Source organism: Grus americana, chromosome 28 (genome assembly GCF_028858705.1).
Source record: "Grus americana isolate bGruAme1 chromosome 28, bGruAme1.mat, whole genome shotgun sequence".
Taxonomy (NCBI): domain Eukaryota; kingdom Metazoa; phylum Chordata; class Aves; order Gruiformes; family Gruidae; genus Grus; species Grus americana.
In genome coordinates, this window is record NC_072879.1 from 5,748,174 (window position 1) to 5,762,483 (window position 14,310).

A 14,310-nucleotide genomic window follows, 5' to 3' on the forward strand; every position below is an offset into this window, starting at 1 on the left:
CGCTGACCACAACCCTCTGAGCTCTGCCATTCAGCCAGTTCTCAACCCACCTCGCTATCCACTCATCCGACCCACGCTCCCTAAGCTTGCTAACGAGGACGTTATGAGAGACGGTATCAAAAGCCTTGCACTCATGCTAATCGCTGGGCTATTGCAAATCTGCAGGCATCACTTCAGGGAGGGCCAGCCTGGCTTTTGTGACCGTAAGGACCCCAGATACGGTGGGGTGTCAGTAGAAGTATGTGAACAGCTAAAGCCATCTGCAGTGGAAAGGAATCAGGAAGGACGAGGTGGGGGGGCAGGCAGAAAGGGGAATGAAAGGGCTTGGTTGTGGGTAAAACACAGCCGGTCCGTGCGCGTGGATGGTGAGTCGGAGTCTCCAGGTCCAGGGAGGGGTATCGGGCTGGCTGATCTGGTTTTGCAGATGCAGACATGACCAGTGCGCCATAGGGTGACAGAGGAGAGGCGAGCGGAGCGCCATGAGAAGGTGGGGCAGCACATTGTGTCTATAGAAGGCCTCATCCAGTCGGGCTTCCAGGTCAGGTGACCTGTAGCAGACTCACACTCTAATGTCCCCTGTCCCTGCCCTCCCTTTAATCCTGACCCATAAACTCTCGGTCAGCTCCTCACCCATCCCCAGGCAGAGCTCCATGCCCTCCAGCTGGTCATTGACATAAAGGATGACACCCCCCTCACCTCCCCTGCCTGTCCTTCCTAAAGAGCCTGTGTCCTTCCATCCCAACGCTCCAGTCATAGGAGCCATCCCACCACATCTCCATGATCCTAATGAGATCGTAACCTTGCAGCGTGCGCACGTCTAACTCCTCTCGTTTGTTCCCCATGCTACGTTCATTTGCATACAGGCATTTCACTTGGGCCCCGATGAAGGTGACTGACCGGCTCGAGCGGCTGGAATTCCTTTGCGCTGCACTTCAGGTGCTCCCCTACTGACCTGCGATCCTTCCTGCTGGTGCCGGCATCGAACTGGTAGGAGTGGGATGGATTGAGGTTCCCCTCCCCTGGCAACTTCAGTCGAAAGCGCTCTTGAGCTGCTTGGTGAGTCGTCTTGTCTTTTTGGAGGTTCAGCAACAGCCCCCACCATGCCATGGCCCCGTCCCAGTGCCAGGCAGCAGACCCATCTGGCAGCAGGTCCCCTTGCACTCTATTTTGTGCACAACCAGTGGCTTTCAGAGTGATGTGACAAAGTAGAGTGGGTGCCACCACCCAAGTTCCCTACAAGCAGGGTGAAGCCGTCACCCCTGGGCACGTGAAAAGCTGCCTGGAGAACAGAGAGGTGGGACGCAAAGCCCAGCACCTGCCGTCCTCCATTTACCAGTTGAGCAATCGAGGCAATGCATGCCCTGCAAACATCTCCACCCTGAAACCCATTGGCAGCACGACAAATCTGGGCAAGCAGCGCCTGTAAGGAGCCAGACCTCTTCCCTCATCACAGAACGCAGCCTGGCCACCCAGAGCATGGCCACTGGTCTGTGGCTGGTGTCCCCAAGGTACATCCCACCGGGCTGGAGGTGCACGTGGTGCTGCTGACCCAGGAGGGCTCTGAGCACCCCATCGCAGGAAGATAGAGCCTCTTCCAGCGGTGCAGAAGGCTCTTATCACACACCCGCAGCTGGTCGAAGGGAGAGAAGATGCGGCAGATCCTGTGATGCAAACAGGACGGGGGCATGCAGGAACGTCAGCGGGGAATTCCCAAATTCAAGGGTTAAATGAGGTCACGCGCCTGCCAGCAGGTTCAGGGCATGGGAGGTCATCACCAAGAGGAGGGGAGGTGGAGCTCCAGTGGCGTGGTCTCCACAGAGAGGCGAAGGTGCCGGATTCCCAGCTGTGCTCTCCAGGCCATCCAGCCCCTCTGGACTCTGATCTGCCCCTTCGAACACGCTGGAAAGGCTGGTGCAAGCCCAGTCCAGCCGTGAGCTGATGAGGAGGTCAGGGGAGTGGAGAGCAGATTGAACACCTTCGGACACATCCAAACCCTCCTTTCCTGGAGTCAGCCTGCAGGTGAGCGCTGGCTGTCTAAAAAGTGCCTGAATGCTGTGACATTTTCTATCATCTCTTCTGCTTCTTTATCATCTTTAGGCGGTCTCTGAGTCCCGCATTTTCCACTTTCAACAGGGAACCCTGCCTCCCCTCCTGTTGGTTTTCTGCAGACCTGCTGGTATCCAGGATGGAGAGAGAAGAGAGGGAGACCCTGGCCAATGAGGTGGAGGAGATGAGTGGAAGAGGTGAGTTTGTAGAAGGAAGAGGAGGGGGAACTGTCCTCTGTCGAGGAGAAAAATGCATCCTGCTTCTGCTGTGGAAGAGCTACTTAGGGTCAAAGCACCCAGGGCTTGTCCCAGCCTGGGCTTGAGACGTGGCAACTGCAACACCCCCAGCTGAATTCTTCATGCTGTAGACCCACCACCAACACCAAAGACACCTGAGCTGTCATTCTTGGCTCCCTCCATTGCCCACAGAAAGCAAGAGGAATTTGGGGGCACAGGTTATTGGGCTTGGGGTAACGTCTGTCACGGTCTGCACTGGTTGGTGCCCAGATGTGCCTGTTTCGCTCTTGCAGCACTAGAGACACCCAAGCTCAGGTCCAGGTGTCTGCACAGCAGATGAGCACCCATCCAACTCAGGTGCATCCTCCTCCAGGAAACTGAGGTCTCCTTGGCCAGGGATCGCACAGAAGCTCCTGGATCAGGAGCAGGGGCAGGATCAGGGTAGCACTGAGGGGGGTGGGCAGTCCAGCACGAGGGGTTTTCCCACCCCATGCCAGACGTCTCTGGGCAGAGGAAAGGAAATCACCCTGTCCCTTCTCTTGCTGGGATGGATGCAGCCCCAACACAACCCTGGGGTTGCCTGTCCTGAGCAGCTTCTCCTCCTCCATCCCCAGCCAACATGACCCTGGACCCAGATACTGCCAACCCCTTCCTCATCCTGGCTGGTGACCAGCGAGGCGTGGGACGGGGGGACAAGTGGACTTCGCTGCCCAACAACCCTGAGCGGTTCGACACGGAGCCGTGCGTGCTGGGCAGCCCGGGATTCGCCGCGGGGAGGCACTGCTGGGACGTGGAGGTGGCTGAGGGGGGAGACTGGTGGGCTGCGGGGGTGGCCCAGGATTCTGTCAGGAGGAAGGGGGTCCTCAGTTTCACCCCCCAGGAGGGGATCTGGGCCGTGGGGCAGTGGTTTGGACAATACCATGCTTTCACGGACCCTGACTGGACCCCCCTGCGCCTTGCCTGCCTCCCCAGGGCCATCCAGGTCTGCCTGGACTTCTCAGACAGGCAGGTGGCATTTGCTGACGCTGAAAACAAAGCTCCAATCTTTACTTTCTGCCTGGCTTCATGTCCTGGGGAGAGGCTACGCCCGTGGCTCTGGGTGGGGATGGACTCGTGGCTCAAGCTGTGCCCCTGACGTGGACGTACCGTTGGGGGAGGTGGGGTTGGAAGGAAGACTGGAAAGGTGAACACCATCATCTTGGGTCTTGATGCTGGAAACTGGGAGGGTCCTGTGTGCTGCTGACTTCTCCTCACATGGTTCCTCTGGCCACCAGTCGGGAGGACTGGTAGGTCTGGGAGATGGATGCCGCCAAAGAGCCTCCTTCATCCCCTCCACCCCACAGCTGGGACTGCAGAGACAACAGGCAGCACAGAGGTTTGGCGCATGGAGGAGCTCGGTGCCAGGTGGCCCCAAGGCAGAGAAGTGGCATTGAGTGCCACAGCACCGCAGAGCTGCTTTCTACAAGGCCATGAAAAAATACAGCAAGTTCAAACTCCTTAAAAGGTGCTGGAGTAGTATCTCTGGCTTTTTTCTATTAAGCTTAATGATTAAGTTAAAAAAAACCCACCAAAAACAACAAAAAAACCCACCAAAAAACCCACCAAAACCCAAACATGGCTGGATGCTGGAGCTCATGATAACACTTATCTTCTCCATACACCCAAGGCCTCTCCTTGCCTTACTTCCAGTTCTCGCTGACATGTGCGTCAAGCACGCTTCTTACAGCAGAGCACTAGTAAAAGCCACAGGGGCAGCCAAGGAAAGGAAGCAAGAAATTGGGAAGTGTCTGAAGCCCACAGGCGAGGCGATTCCCACAGATCTGCCGTCCTCTGATCTCCCCCCATCAAGGTCTCCTTTTCCTCATATAGGATAGACTAGACTAGTTCAGGTGGAAGGGACCTACAACGATCCTCTAGTCCAACTGCCTGACCAAAAGTTAAAGTTTATTATTAAGGACACTGTCCAAATCCCTCTTGAACACTGACAGACTTGGGGCATTGACCACCGCTGTTCCAGTGTCTGACCACCCTCTCCCCCCCCGCTAAAGAAATATCTCCTCACACCCAGTCTGAACCTCCCCTGGCACAGGTTTGAACCGTTCCCACGTGTCTCGTCCCTGGATCCCAGGGAGAAGACATCAGCACCTTCCTCTACCTGTCCCCTCCTCAGGAAGCCGCAGAGAGCCATGAGGTCGCCCTTCAGCCTCCTCCTCTCCAAACCAGACAAACCCAGAGTGCTCAGCCGCTCCTCACAGGACATGCCTTTCAGCTGTAGATCTGCTCTGGAGAACTGGCATTTTGGGGGAATGTTCAAAGGACGTGCTAGACCTGGAAAAGGTGGTGGTGGTGGGTCCCCACTCCCAGGGACCTTGCTTTATCCTCTCCTGCTCAGAGGAGAAGAAAAGGTGAATGTAGGCAAACGGGAACATTGCCTGGGCCCAGCCTAGATTTCTTCTTCTCCAGCCACGTTGCTGGTTGGACCATCTTAGTGCCAACTCGGTTGTCACCTTTGTGGTGGCAGCTGGGTAGAGGCAACAGCATTGGTCTCCCCAGTCTACTCCAGTAGCTGGGAAGAGTTGCAGCACTGGGTCAGGCAGAGGTATCCTGCCCTGGCACTAGGGGATGGGCTCACCAACCCCTCTGGCGCTGTATGGGGACAGGTGACATCCCGTTGCACCTGGGCTCTGCACATCTGTGGGACCAGCAATCCAGCAAAGCAACCCAGGGCACCATCCAAGAAGCCAATCCCAAAAGCGGGGCCAACTCATGCTCCTGGCAGAGCACAGAAGAAGGTCAAATCCTGGTAGGAATAGACAAGGTCTCCAACCTTCTGTCCACATCTTGGTGCCAGCACGTCCTCAGCTCCTGGTGCCAAAGCTGACATCGTGCCTGTGCAGGAGGGAGAGCTTACCCCCACCAGGGCCGTGGCTCTGCATTTCCAGGAGCACGCTGGGAGGGAGGTGGACATCCCACAGCTGAAGCACGATGGCAGCTGGGTACGTGTCCGGAAGAGCTGGAATCAAACCCTGCAGGAGCACCCAACTCAACAGGTCACCGTGGGCTTCTGGCCACAGGGCAAGGAGAAGGGGTGGGCTTCATCCTTGAGCAAGCTATGATTTTCACAGATGCTTTTTCACACACACCCCTTTCCAGAGGTTGTATGAAACATCCCATGCAGAGCTTGTGTTTGTGGCATCGTTTCTCTTCACTGTTCTTTGAATCCTTCCCCTCTGCTCCAGCCCCCAACTCCCTTTCACAGTCAGCTTCTTCAACAGAAGCAGATGGAGCCAATGTGTTCAAAGCCCTTCTGATCTCTTGGCAAGGTCTTGTGGGATGGGGTTTTGTTTCACATTTGTTCGACCAGCATTTGAACTTCCGTTATTTATTAGTTACTATTGAATAATTAATAAATAATTAATAACTTTGGTTATTCATATTTTTTGCTTCTACCATGCAATGCTACAAAACCTGGCAGTTCTACACATCAGCGAGTTTCAAATCAGCAACTCCTACAGCCTTTTCCTAAACTTCAGCAAATTCCTGGTATTAGTTCTTTGGCCGGAGAAGATGTAAACCTCTAAATTTTCTTTCCAAGAGCCTCACCATTACCAGAGAAACAAATCGAACATTGAAGAATTATTCGGTAAACTAATTTATTAAAAAGCAGTGATTATAATTCCACCCACAAAATTATTTGGGGACATAAATCCTACTAGCACCTCCTAAAAAGATGAATATTTACTTGTGTTTCCTCAAGATAACACAAGAACCAAATCAGGCCAACCACAGGGACTAATACATGGAAGCTGCTCAGGTTTCAGGGCTACAGAGCACCACGCCGTGGCCAGGTGGGCTGCTGAGCAAGGTTTCATCCTCCTGACCCACCTGCCCATTTCCTCAAGTAAAAATGTACCATCAGTAGGCACTCCAATGCCACTCAATCCCCCTCATGGCTCCCCAGAAATGGCCATTCTTAGAATCATTCTACAGTTCCATTATTCTTGACCCAGAACCCTGCTCTAAGCCTCTTCCACTGCGGTAGGACCAAGGCTGGAGAAACCCATGGATTTCTGCTCCCAGCGAGGCAATTCCCACTCACCGCAGACAGGAGTTCAACAGCCCTCGAGGCTCACGGCAGGAGATTGATGGAGATGGCGGAAGATTTGTAAGCGTTGAGAGTCCCCAGGGACCAGCCAGATGGGGATGCAGAAGGGCAGGGTGGCCCCAGCAGAGCCTCCTTGGAGGGACACACCTCCTCAGGTCTCAGGACAGTTTGAGCTGGGACCCCTTACCCACCCAGAACCAGGGGTAGATTTGCTCCCCTGCAAACGTGGCTTGCGGGAAAGTGAAAATCACAGCCTCGCTGTCCACGTTGACAAACATCACCCGCCCCCTGCCATGGTCCAGACAGACCCGCACCCTCTGGGGGATGATGCTGGGAAGAACAGGGGTGGGAACTGGGGAAGTGAGAGCCTGGAACTTCTCCTTATACCGTCCCACCGCCCAGATCCCCCCCAGCGGGCTCATGTCAATCGGTCCCTTCCTCTTCACAGACTCCAGGGCCACCCCAACAGCCCAGCACGACCCATAGCCCACCTCCACCTCCCAGCATGGTTGCCCTGAGTCAAATCCCTTGCAGCCCAGCACGCAAGGCCACGGGTCAAATCGCTTGGGGTTGTCAAGCCGGCTCTGCTGAGTGGCTCCCTGCATCACACTTCTCTGATCTTCTGACAAGATGAGCCGAGACTGAGCTGTGTCTGGATCCAGAGTCACGTTCACTGCAAGAGAGCAGAATGGTCAAAGAACGAGGGGAAGAGATCAGTCCTGGGAACAGTATTACCGTGCTGGGTCCATGTTTGGTCCTGGCTTGGGAGGAAACTTGGCAATACTTTTCTTCCAAAAGGTGCCCAGCTCAAAATGGAGAGCAGCTCTGTGCCCTGAGCCAAGGCACGTGAAGATTCACTGTCCCCAAAACACGTGTTGCATCCCTCGCAACCAGGGTTAATTGGAGGAGGCTCCCCAGCAGAACTCACCTTTAGTGTACAGTCCCTGTGATTCCTCCGCTCCTTCCCCTGCGGCAGTCGTCAAAGCATCTGGAAGAGATCGAGCCCAGAGGTCACCTGACATCTGGATAACACCACCAACACTGGGAGAAGCTTTGTGGAGACCAGCTCCAGGAAGCTGGTGAGCAGAGATACTGCACCCTTCCTTCCCCAGTGCACACGCGGCTTGCAGTGCCTGCTGGCTTCCCCGGATGAAGCAGGAAGGAAGAAACCTGAAGCAGCAGGAGCAAAAAGGAATTTGGGGCTTCCTAGTGGGAAATGGACATTGACATAGTGCAGCACATCTAGAGGGTCACCAAGGTGGTTTGAGGACTTGTGGGATCTTCATCTACAGAGATATTCAGAACTCAACTGGAGAAAACACAGAGCAATCCCACCTCGTTGTACCCACTTTGAGCAGAGGTTTGGACAAGATGACCTCCAGGGGTCCTTTCCAGCCTAGATTGCTCTGCATGATGCCAGGGTCTGCCTGACAGTCATTTCGATCGCTTCTTTGGGGATAAGCCTCCTAATTAGGAGAGCATGAGCTGAGAATCATTCGGGCACGTTGGGACGTCTGGGACTTGTTCCCATCCCTGACCTGCTTCCAACCAGGGAGCGGGTCTGGAGCACAGATCCAGAGAAGAAGGAGCTGTGGCAGCATCCAAGTCAAGTGTTGCACAGAGGGTGCTGAAACAGGTTCACGTGCACAGCAATTTATTAGCGGGCTCCATAGCTGATGATGTGAACCAACACGAACGTTGACTGTTCTTTTGGGGAAAAATAAAACCAAATAGAGATCAAGAGAGAGCAGGGTGGGGAGGAGGAGGGGGGCAGGAACACCCTCCCACTTTAGCTGGGGCACCTCTCGAATGTGTCCCCAGGAGATGCTACACAAGGATTTCGGCTTTTTCCCCTTCGTGCAGCGCACTGACTCCCCCCCCCCCCCCCCCCGCCTTCTTTCCACCCCCAGGACGCTTCTCTGTTCTCCTCCGAGATCCCTTCTTTGTACCTTGAGGTTTTCTTGCCGTCTCCTCTAGCATGGGAGCTTTTTCTGACCGGATGCCGGGCTCTTTCTTCAGCTCATTGCTCATCTGCTCCTTTTGCTGGAGTTTTGCCCTCTCGCACCTGGAGTCACACAAGCCACGGCATTTCAATTCCTCCTTTAACTCAGTCTCCTGCTAGTGTCAGTTGTTAGAGGCCACTTTCCAGCTGAATTAATACCCTCCACAGAGTTCATTCCCATGGTTTGGGATGAAGCACACAAGAGCATCAAGAAGAAGAGAGACAGCAGGTCTCATTGGCTAGGTCACTACTCTGACCTGATATTCTAATTGCCAATTAAACTTGTACTATGAGTGATGGTCCTGGTGGCCTCAGTCACCCTGTCCCTTCAGGGCAAACCTGCCTCACAAGCAAGTGCTGAAGCCCTGAGCCGAGGGCACTATGCCCCGGTCTCTACGCCTTAGTGTCACTACACCTCGGTCACAGAGAAGTTAACCAGGCTTGCAACCAGAGACCTTAGAAATGAAATGTCCTCCTCTAGCATTTCCCCAGGGATGGACATTCTTGGTAGAGTCCTACTGGTTCATCAGCCTCTGGAAAACTGAAATATGAACATCGATGGGGCATCCCTGGTATTTGAGGTATCCAGCTTTGTTCTGGGGCAGGAATCTTTGCAACCCCAAAGCAGCAGTGTGACGTAAAGGAGAAAGCAACACGTACCTGCTCAAAACATCACCAGCATCCTAGATAGGAGAAAGAGAGAAGCAGCTCAGTGCACACGCATTCCTCACGTTCCCCTTACGCAGTGCACGGACACGCCAGCAAGGGAAGGTCAATAGGTAAGATAATTGAGGTCAGATTAGCCCGTCGCATGTTTCCTTTGCTGGTGCCTCACGTGCTGTTTGCCGAGCCAGCGCTGGTGTTTCAGCAGACCTCACCTGCAGGGACTCATGTCCCGACAGCTGACACTCCTTCTCCTTGATCAGGCCATTCAGATAAATAATCTTCTTGGAGAATTTAGCAGCATTTTCCTTCAATCTTGTTGTAATCTGCTTCTCCAGCTCTCCCAGTCGAGCCAGCAGCAGGCACTCTTGTTCGTCCAGGTACTGTCGCAGTTGCTTAAATTCAGGCACAATCTTCTGCCGCTCCGTCTTCACTTTTTCCTTTATGAGCAGAAACAATCCTCTCAAGGGAGGGTGGGAGCATGGAAAAGGACAGGCAGCAATTAAACGCATCCACAGCTTTTACTTTCTGGTGTGGAGCATGACTGTGATTCCCAGGGTGCTTATCGTGCACCAACAGCTGGACACAACGATTTAACGTCCCAACTCTGAAGGCCAAGAATCAACTTTTCTTCACTCTCCCCAAACGAACTTCTTCCCGGTAGCACCGTGCACCTACCAGATAGTCCTGGCAGATCCATTGCTCCTTCCTTTCCTGTTTCTCCAGTTCTCCTTTCTCTCTCCTGAGGCTCTCCAGCTGCGACTGGATTTGCTCCTGGAAGAAGAGGCATCCTTTGGGAGCTTGCCACCACCCACACGTATGCTTTGTGTCTATAAAACAGTCTGTTCCCTGGGTTGCGCAAAAGCGGCCTCTGGACCTGTGGGTCCAGGATGCTCACGGGTGTCGGTGTGACCGTGCAAAGCCATGGAGGAATGTGCAGGGGAAGGGGACTGGGGAGGAACCGAGGAGGAGCAGGCAGAAAGGGGTGTAAAAGGGAGCCGGTCAGTGCGCTTGTCTGACCCAGCCCTGCGTCTGATCACCGCAGTCTGTCCTACCTTCTCGTTAAATCCTTTCTTAACTATCGGTTTGCATGGTCCCTCTGTATCCCGCGGGCGCGAGGGCTGCAAGGAGAAGTGCCAGTTACTGGGGGGACCAGCGCAAGTGGATTTGGTGGCAGCTGCTGAAGTCAGACGGGGGGTGCAGGCACGTCGGGGCTCTGGTCTCAGCCCCTGGAGTCAGTGGGGTCTCAGTGCAGCTGAGGGGGTCCTGAATGCCAGCCACTGTGTCTCAGAGGGCGTGTGTCCCCAAAACCAGCTAATGGGGGCAGTGGTGTGAGTGAGCTCAGCACCGGCAGCTGGAACAGAACCACAACCCACCTGCCTGGATAGAATCCCTATGGAGTCAGCTGCCAAAAATCAAAAATGATATTAAAGACTGGTTACAATCACTCTCACCACCCTGGCGTGGCAGAGGGACACCGGAGGGGCCGCCAGCGCAGGGACTCATAACCTCGTGTACGTAAACCGCACAGCGCGGGCCTGAGCGCAGACTCCCATTACCCTCAGGAAAACCTGATGAAGGTTACGTCAAAGCATGGATAAAGGGAAATTGCAGCAACGGGAAGACACCGGTTAACAAACAACCGAACAAAGAGCACGGATGGTGCAGCTGGAGCGTTGACTCCTTGCGGAGAGCGTCGGTTTTTGCAAACCAGGCGCCGGAAAGCTTTCCCACAGGTAGCGAAACCCACCGCGTCTGCAAACGACGCCTCAGCTGCGCGCAGCCACGTCAAAAGCCGCGCAGAGGCCCCCACCTCGTCCCCCCCGGGCTGGCCCAGCCGCCTCAGCCGCTCCGCGATGTTGCCCAAGGGCCGGTTGGGCCGGAGGCTGCGGCCGGGGAGGGGGTGCCGGCACTGAGGGCAAGAGGGGGCGGCCCGGGCCCAGCACAGGTTGATGCAGGCCCGGCAGAAGTTGTGCCCGCAGTCCAACATCACGGGAGCGCAGAAAAAATCCAGGCAGATGGAGCAGATCGCCTCTTCCTGGAGCTCCTCGGCTGCCGCCATGGCCGGGGAGGGGAGGCGGGCGCCGCTCGGGCCGTTTCGCTTTCGGTATCGGAACGGAGCAAGTGTGGCTGCCGCAGCGGGGGGACCCCCGAGGGGTGGGGGGGGACCCCCGGGTGGCTCTGGGACCCCCCCCCGGCTGCACAGCACAGCCAGAGGAAGGGGAATGCCGCCGCCAGCTCTCCCTCCAGCCTGCCCTCACTTAGATTAGAGGGGGGAGAGGCTGGTGTTTAGATGCGGCTGATTTAAGGCAGAAGGAGCCCTGCTGTCCTTAGCAGGATTTTGCTCCACCGGTCACCCAGCTAACGCTCGCCAAACCCCTTTCCACAAACCAGCTCCCCCTTTTCCTGTTCCTCCTCCATGGCGGTTCAGGTTTTTTTCCTCCTTTGCCTTTTCCTCCTCTGTCGCTCACAGTCGCAAAGACAAAGTTTCTTTCCTTTTTCTGTAACTTCATTACGTACTTCACAACGCTGCAGTGTGACAAGCCAGAGGCAGGCAGAACCATCCGCCACCACGCTTGCAGCTCATTTCAGATCAGCCGCGTCTTCCAGCAACATTTACCCCTGTGCTCCACTTCCCACCCAAAGCAGTGGCTCAGGGTCCTTAGGGAGTGACTGCTCTCAGCCCGGATTAACCCCAGGATTATTGCTTTTGGGTGTGTTGTTCCACCCCCCACCCCTCCCAACCCCCCATTTATTTTGAGCTCAGGCAGCTGGTTGGATGCATTTAAATATCAGCAGTGCTGAGAGTATTTGCATGGATCAGCATGCATTGATAGCCATTTTGTAGGGATTTAAAGGTATTTAAACAGATTTCCTTGCCTTTTTAATCTGTTCCTCCCTCTGCCCCTTGGATGCATGGACCGCTTCTTGTCTGTACGCACTGGTCTCCCAGCAGACCAGGTGGGTAAGGGAATTACTGAGCCAAAAGCCCTTCACCAAAAGGGTTTATCGCCTCTCTGTTAAAGGCAGGGCAGGCACATGAGCAAAACTCTCCTGGTGTCACCCCAAACAAATATTTTCTGTGTCAGAGGTTGAGCTCTTTGTATTAATCCATAATGGTGTGGAGGCCAGAGCCCTGTTGTGTCCCTGGACAACCACAAAGGAGCAAAACCCTGCTGAGATGCTGCAGGAGGTGGCACAGGCTCCCTCAGTGAGGGACTTCACTGCAGGTCCCTCTTGAATCCATAGCGGCCAGTGCCTCCTTGCTAGGCTCTGGCTCCAGCCCTGCACTCTCTAACATCTCCTCCTGTTCCTCCTCGTAGCTCATGGTCTGCATCTGCAAAAAGAAATTGCACACGCCTGCCCCCAACTGCTTTGGAGGTTTGCTTCTAATTAAACATTTCGCTCTTCTCCTCTTAGTCCCCTCTGGTCCCGTTCCCCAGCTGGGTTTGCGGTGCTGGGATCCCCTCACGGACGGAGGGGGGGCTGCCCTGCTGCCTTTCCCTGGGGGCGACTGGCCTGGCTCCACGCTCGTCACTCGTGCGTGGCTACCGTGAGGGGAAGGATGGGGCTGGGGAGCAGATGCCAGGGCGCAGAGGCAGGACGGAGCAGATGCGAGGGCTGCGCCGATCCGAGACCTTCTGATGAGGGATTTCACCTGCTTGGTTTGAAGCAGCATCAGAACCAAAGACGCCCAGCTAGAACTGAAGTTGACGGGTTTGTAGTCTGCGTCTGCCTACTTTATGAGAGAAAGCTCTAAAAAATGAAGTATCAACACATCGGATGGCAGCGGCCGCTCCTGACAGTGAAGCTGTTTGTAACTTTTAGGGAGGAGAGTCTGTTTGGTGCCAGCCAGGACACCCCTGCTTGTTTAGTTTGGGGTTTTTTTACCCAAGAGGGTCCAGGGCAGAAGCACCCCAGGAATGAGCGGACTTGGACATCTCCATTCTCTTTCTGTAGGACGACGTGGAGGTGGTAGGTAACACTGCAGCTGGAGATTGTGTCCTATATCAAGGGGGTTTTTTTTCCCCTCTTACCTATTGTCCTCTGTTTAAGACAAGAAACTGAGAAGCACATGTGATCCTGAAATATAAAGACTATTTCTTAGTTTGATACTGGCTTGGAATAAGACAGAAAAGCTTATTCTTCTCGTTGGCCCTGTGCAAAATAATTGCAATTCCTCATTGCTGTGGTTTCTGGAATCTGAGAGTCAATCTCATGCATAGCTTAGCCCAGTTTTTCTTTTAATGTCATTCTAGCCATGGGGTCTGTTCCTCACGTCCCTGTGGAAAATAGCCAAGGAGGCGTCCGAGTTGCGTGCCGACCAGCTGGCCGGTACCCGGAGCCCCAGGTCCTGCGGAGAGATCCCAGCCATCAGCACGCGCCTGCAGTCCCAAACCCAATCCTGACTGATTTTTTTTTTCTTTGAAGCACAGAGCATCCTCTTTGTCATGGGAAACACCCCAAAGGACTTGTCCTGTGTGCTGAGGAACACCTACCTCAGCCAAGAAAAGGAAATTGCTGTCTGAAAGCCAGCTTAGTCACCCTGACAGGAGGTTTTCTGTTTCTTTTATGCTGTTCTGGCTGCTGCTGCTGCTGCTTTTTCTTTTCCTCGTCCTGGACAGATTGCTGTGTTGCAGCACAGTTTTATTTTAATTGACTGGGGTGAGCCTTCTCCCCAGGAACATGGCACTCTCTCTTTTAAAACGTTTTTTCTTTCAGTATAAACAAGCCCAGAGCCCTCTCGATTTGCCAGCTTGCTCAGGAAACATGAGTCTTGTCCACGGTCTTGCCCAAGGCTAAGCCCTTGTCCAGGGCCTTGGAAACACGTTTGAACATCGCTTTTGCAGTGTCGCATGCCCTTAACAATTTCCAGTCTCCTCTTTTAAAGCAGCGCAGCCTTTCTAACCAGGCTTTGCAATACAGGTCGAATGGCCAGGGCTGGGACTACAGGAGATGTTGGTGCCCCTCATCACACCATGGAAAAGGGACCCATGGGTGCCTGGGTCTCTGCCCCAAGGTGCCAAATCCAGCCCTGCAGCCCCGGGTGGCTCTCGCACACTGCAGCCTCGGACGCAGCACCCCGAGGCCTCGTTGGGGCTCGGATGAGAGCAGCCAGGTCCGGTGTCTCCCAGCACCCTGGAGCGAAGGGCCGGGCTGCCACGGGGCACACTCTGATCCAGCAACTCACCGGGGCAGCGGTGGGAGCGTCTGCGGGGCTGCCTCACCGGGACTGCTCCGTGCAGCCCCACGGCCAC

At 54.7% G+C, this 14,310-nt stretch overlaps 2 protein-coding genes across 4 annotated transcripts; one reads left to right on the plus strand and one right to left on the minus strand.

Moving 5' to 3' along the window:
• Window positions 1–971: 971 nt before the first annotated feature.
• LOC129197342 (thaicobrin-like) lies at window positions 972–5,673 on the plus strand. Its single transcript, XM_054805692.1, has 3 exons — window positions 972–2,019; window positions 2,134–2,243; window positions 2,897–5,673. Exons 2-3 carry the CDS (start codon window positions 2,186–2,188, stop codon window positions 3,415–3,417), a joined length of 579 nt encoding a protein of 192 aa, XP_054661667.1. The 5' UTR covers window positions 972–2,019; window positions 2,134–2,185; the 3' UTR covers window positions 3,418–5,673.
• A 251-nt stretch (window positions 5,674–5,924) lies between these two features.
• Window positions 5,925–11,599, minus strand: LOC129197340 (zinc finger protein RFP-like). 3 transcript variants are annotated; one of them, XM_054805687.1, is made up of 8 exons: window positions 10,866–11,599; window positions 10,108–10,173; window positions 9,731–9,826; window positions 9,268–9,492; window positions 9,050–9,072; window positions 8,337–8,452; window positions 7,316–7,375; window positions 5,925–7,060 (listed from the first exon to the last, which is right to left on the minus strand). In XM_054805687.1, exons 1-8 carry the CDS (start codon window positions 11,112–11,114, stop codon window positions 6,546–6,548), a joined length of 1,350 nt encoding a protein of 449 aa, XP_054661662.1. In that variant the 5' UTR covers window positions 11,115–11,599; the 3' UTR covers window positions 5,925–6,545. The 3 variants fall into 3 exon arrangements, with proteins under 3 accessions (XP_054661662.1, XP_054661664.1, XP_054661663.1); XM_054805689.1 differs by lacking the exon at window positions 10,108–10,173; XM_054805688.1 differs by lacking the exon at window positions 10,108–10,173 and having other exon boundaries at window positions 10,803–11,599.
• Between the last annotated feature and the right edge of the window lie 2,711 nt (window positions 11,600–14,310).

Coding starts and splice junctions, on each gene's coding strand:
- LOC129197342 (XM_054805692.1), top strand. CDS start 2,186: ATGGAGAGAGAAGAGAGGGAGACCCTGGCCAATGAGGTGGAGGAGATG. Junction 2,244..2,896: donor GGAGGAGATGAGTGGAAGAG/GTGAGTTTGTAG, acceptor CTCCATCCCCAG/CCAACATGACCCTGGACCCA.
- LOC129197340 (XM_054805687.1), bottom strand. CDS start 11,114: ATGGCGGCAGCCGAGGAGCTCCAGGAAGAGGCGATCTGCTCCATCTGC. Junction 8,453..9,049: donor GCTGGTGATGTTTTGAGCAG/GTACGTGTTGCT, acceptor GTGTGACTCCAG/GTGCGAGAGGGCAAAACTCC. Junction 7,061..7,315: donor ACAGGGACTGTACACTAAAG/GTGAGTTCTGCT, acceptor GCTCTCTTGCAG/TGAACGTGACTCTGGATCCA.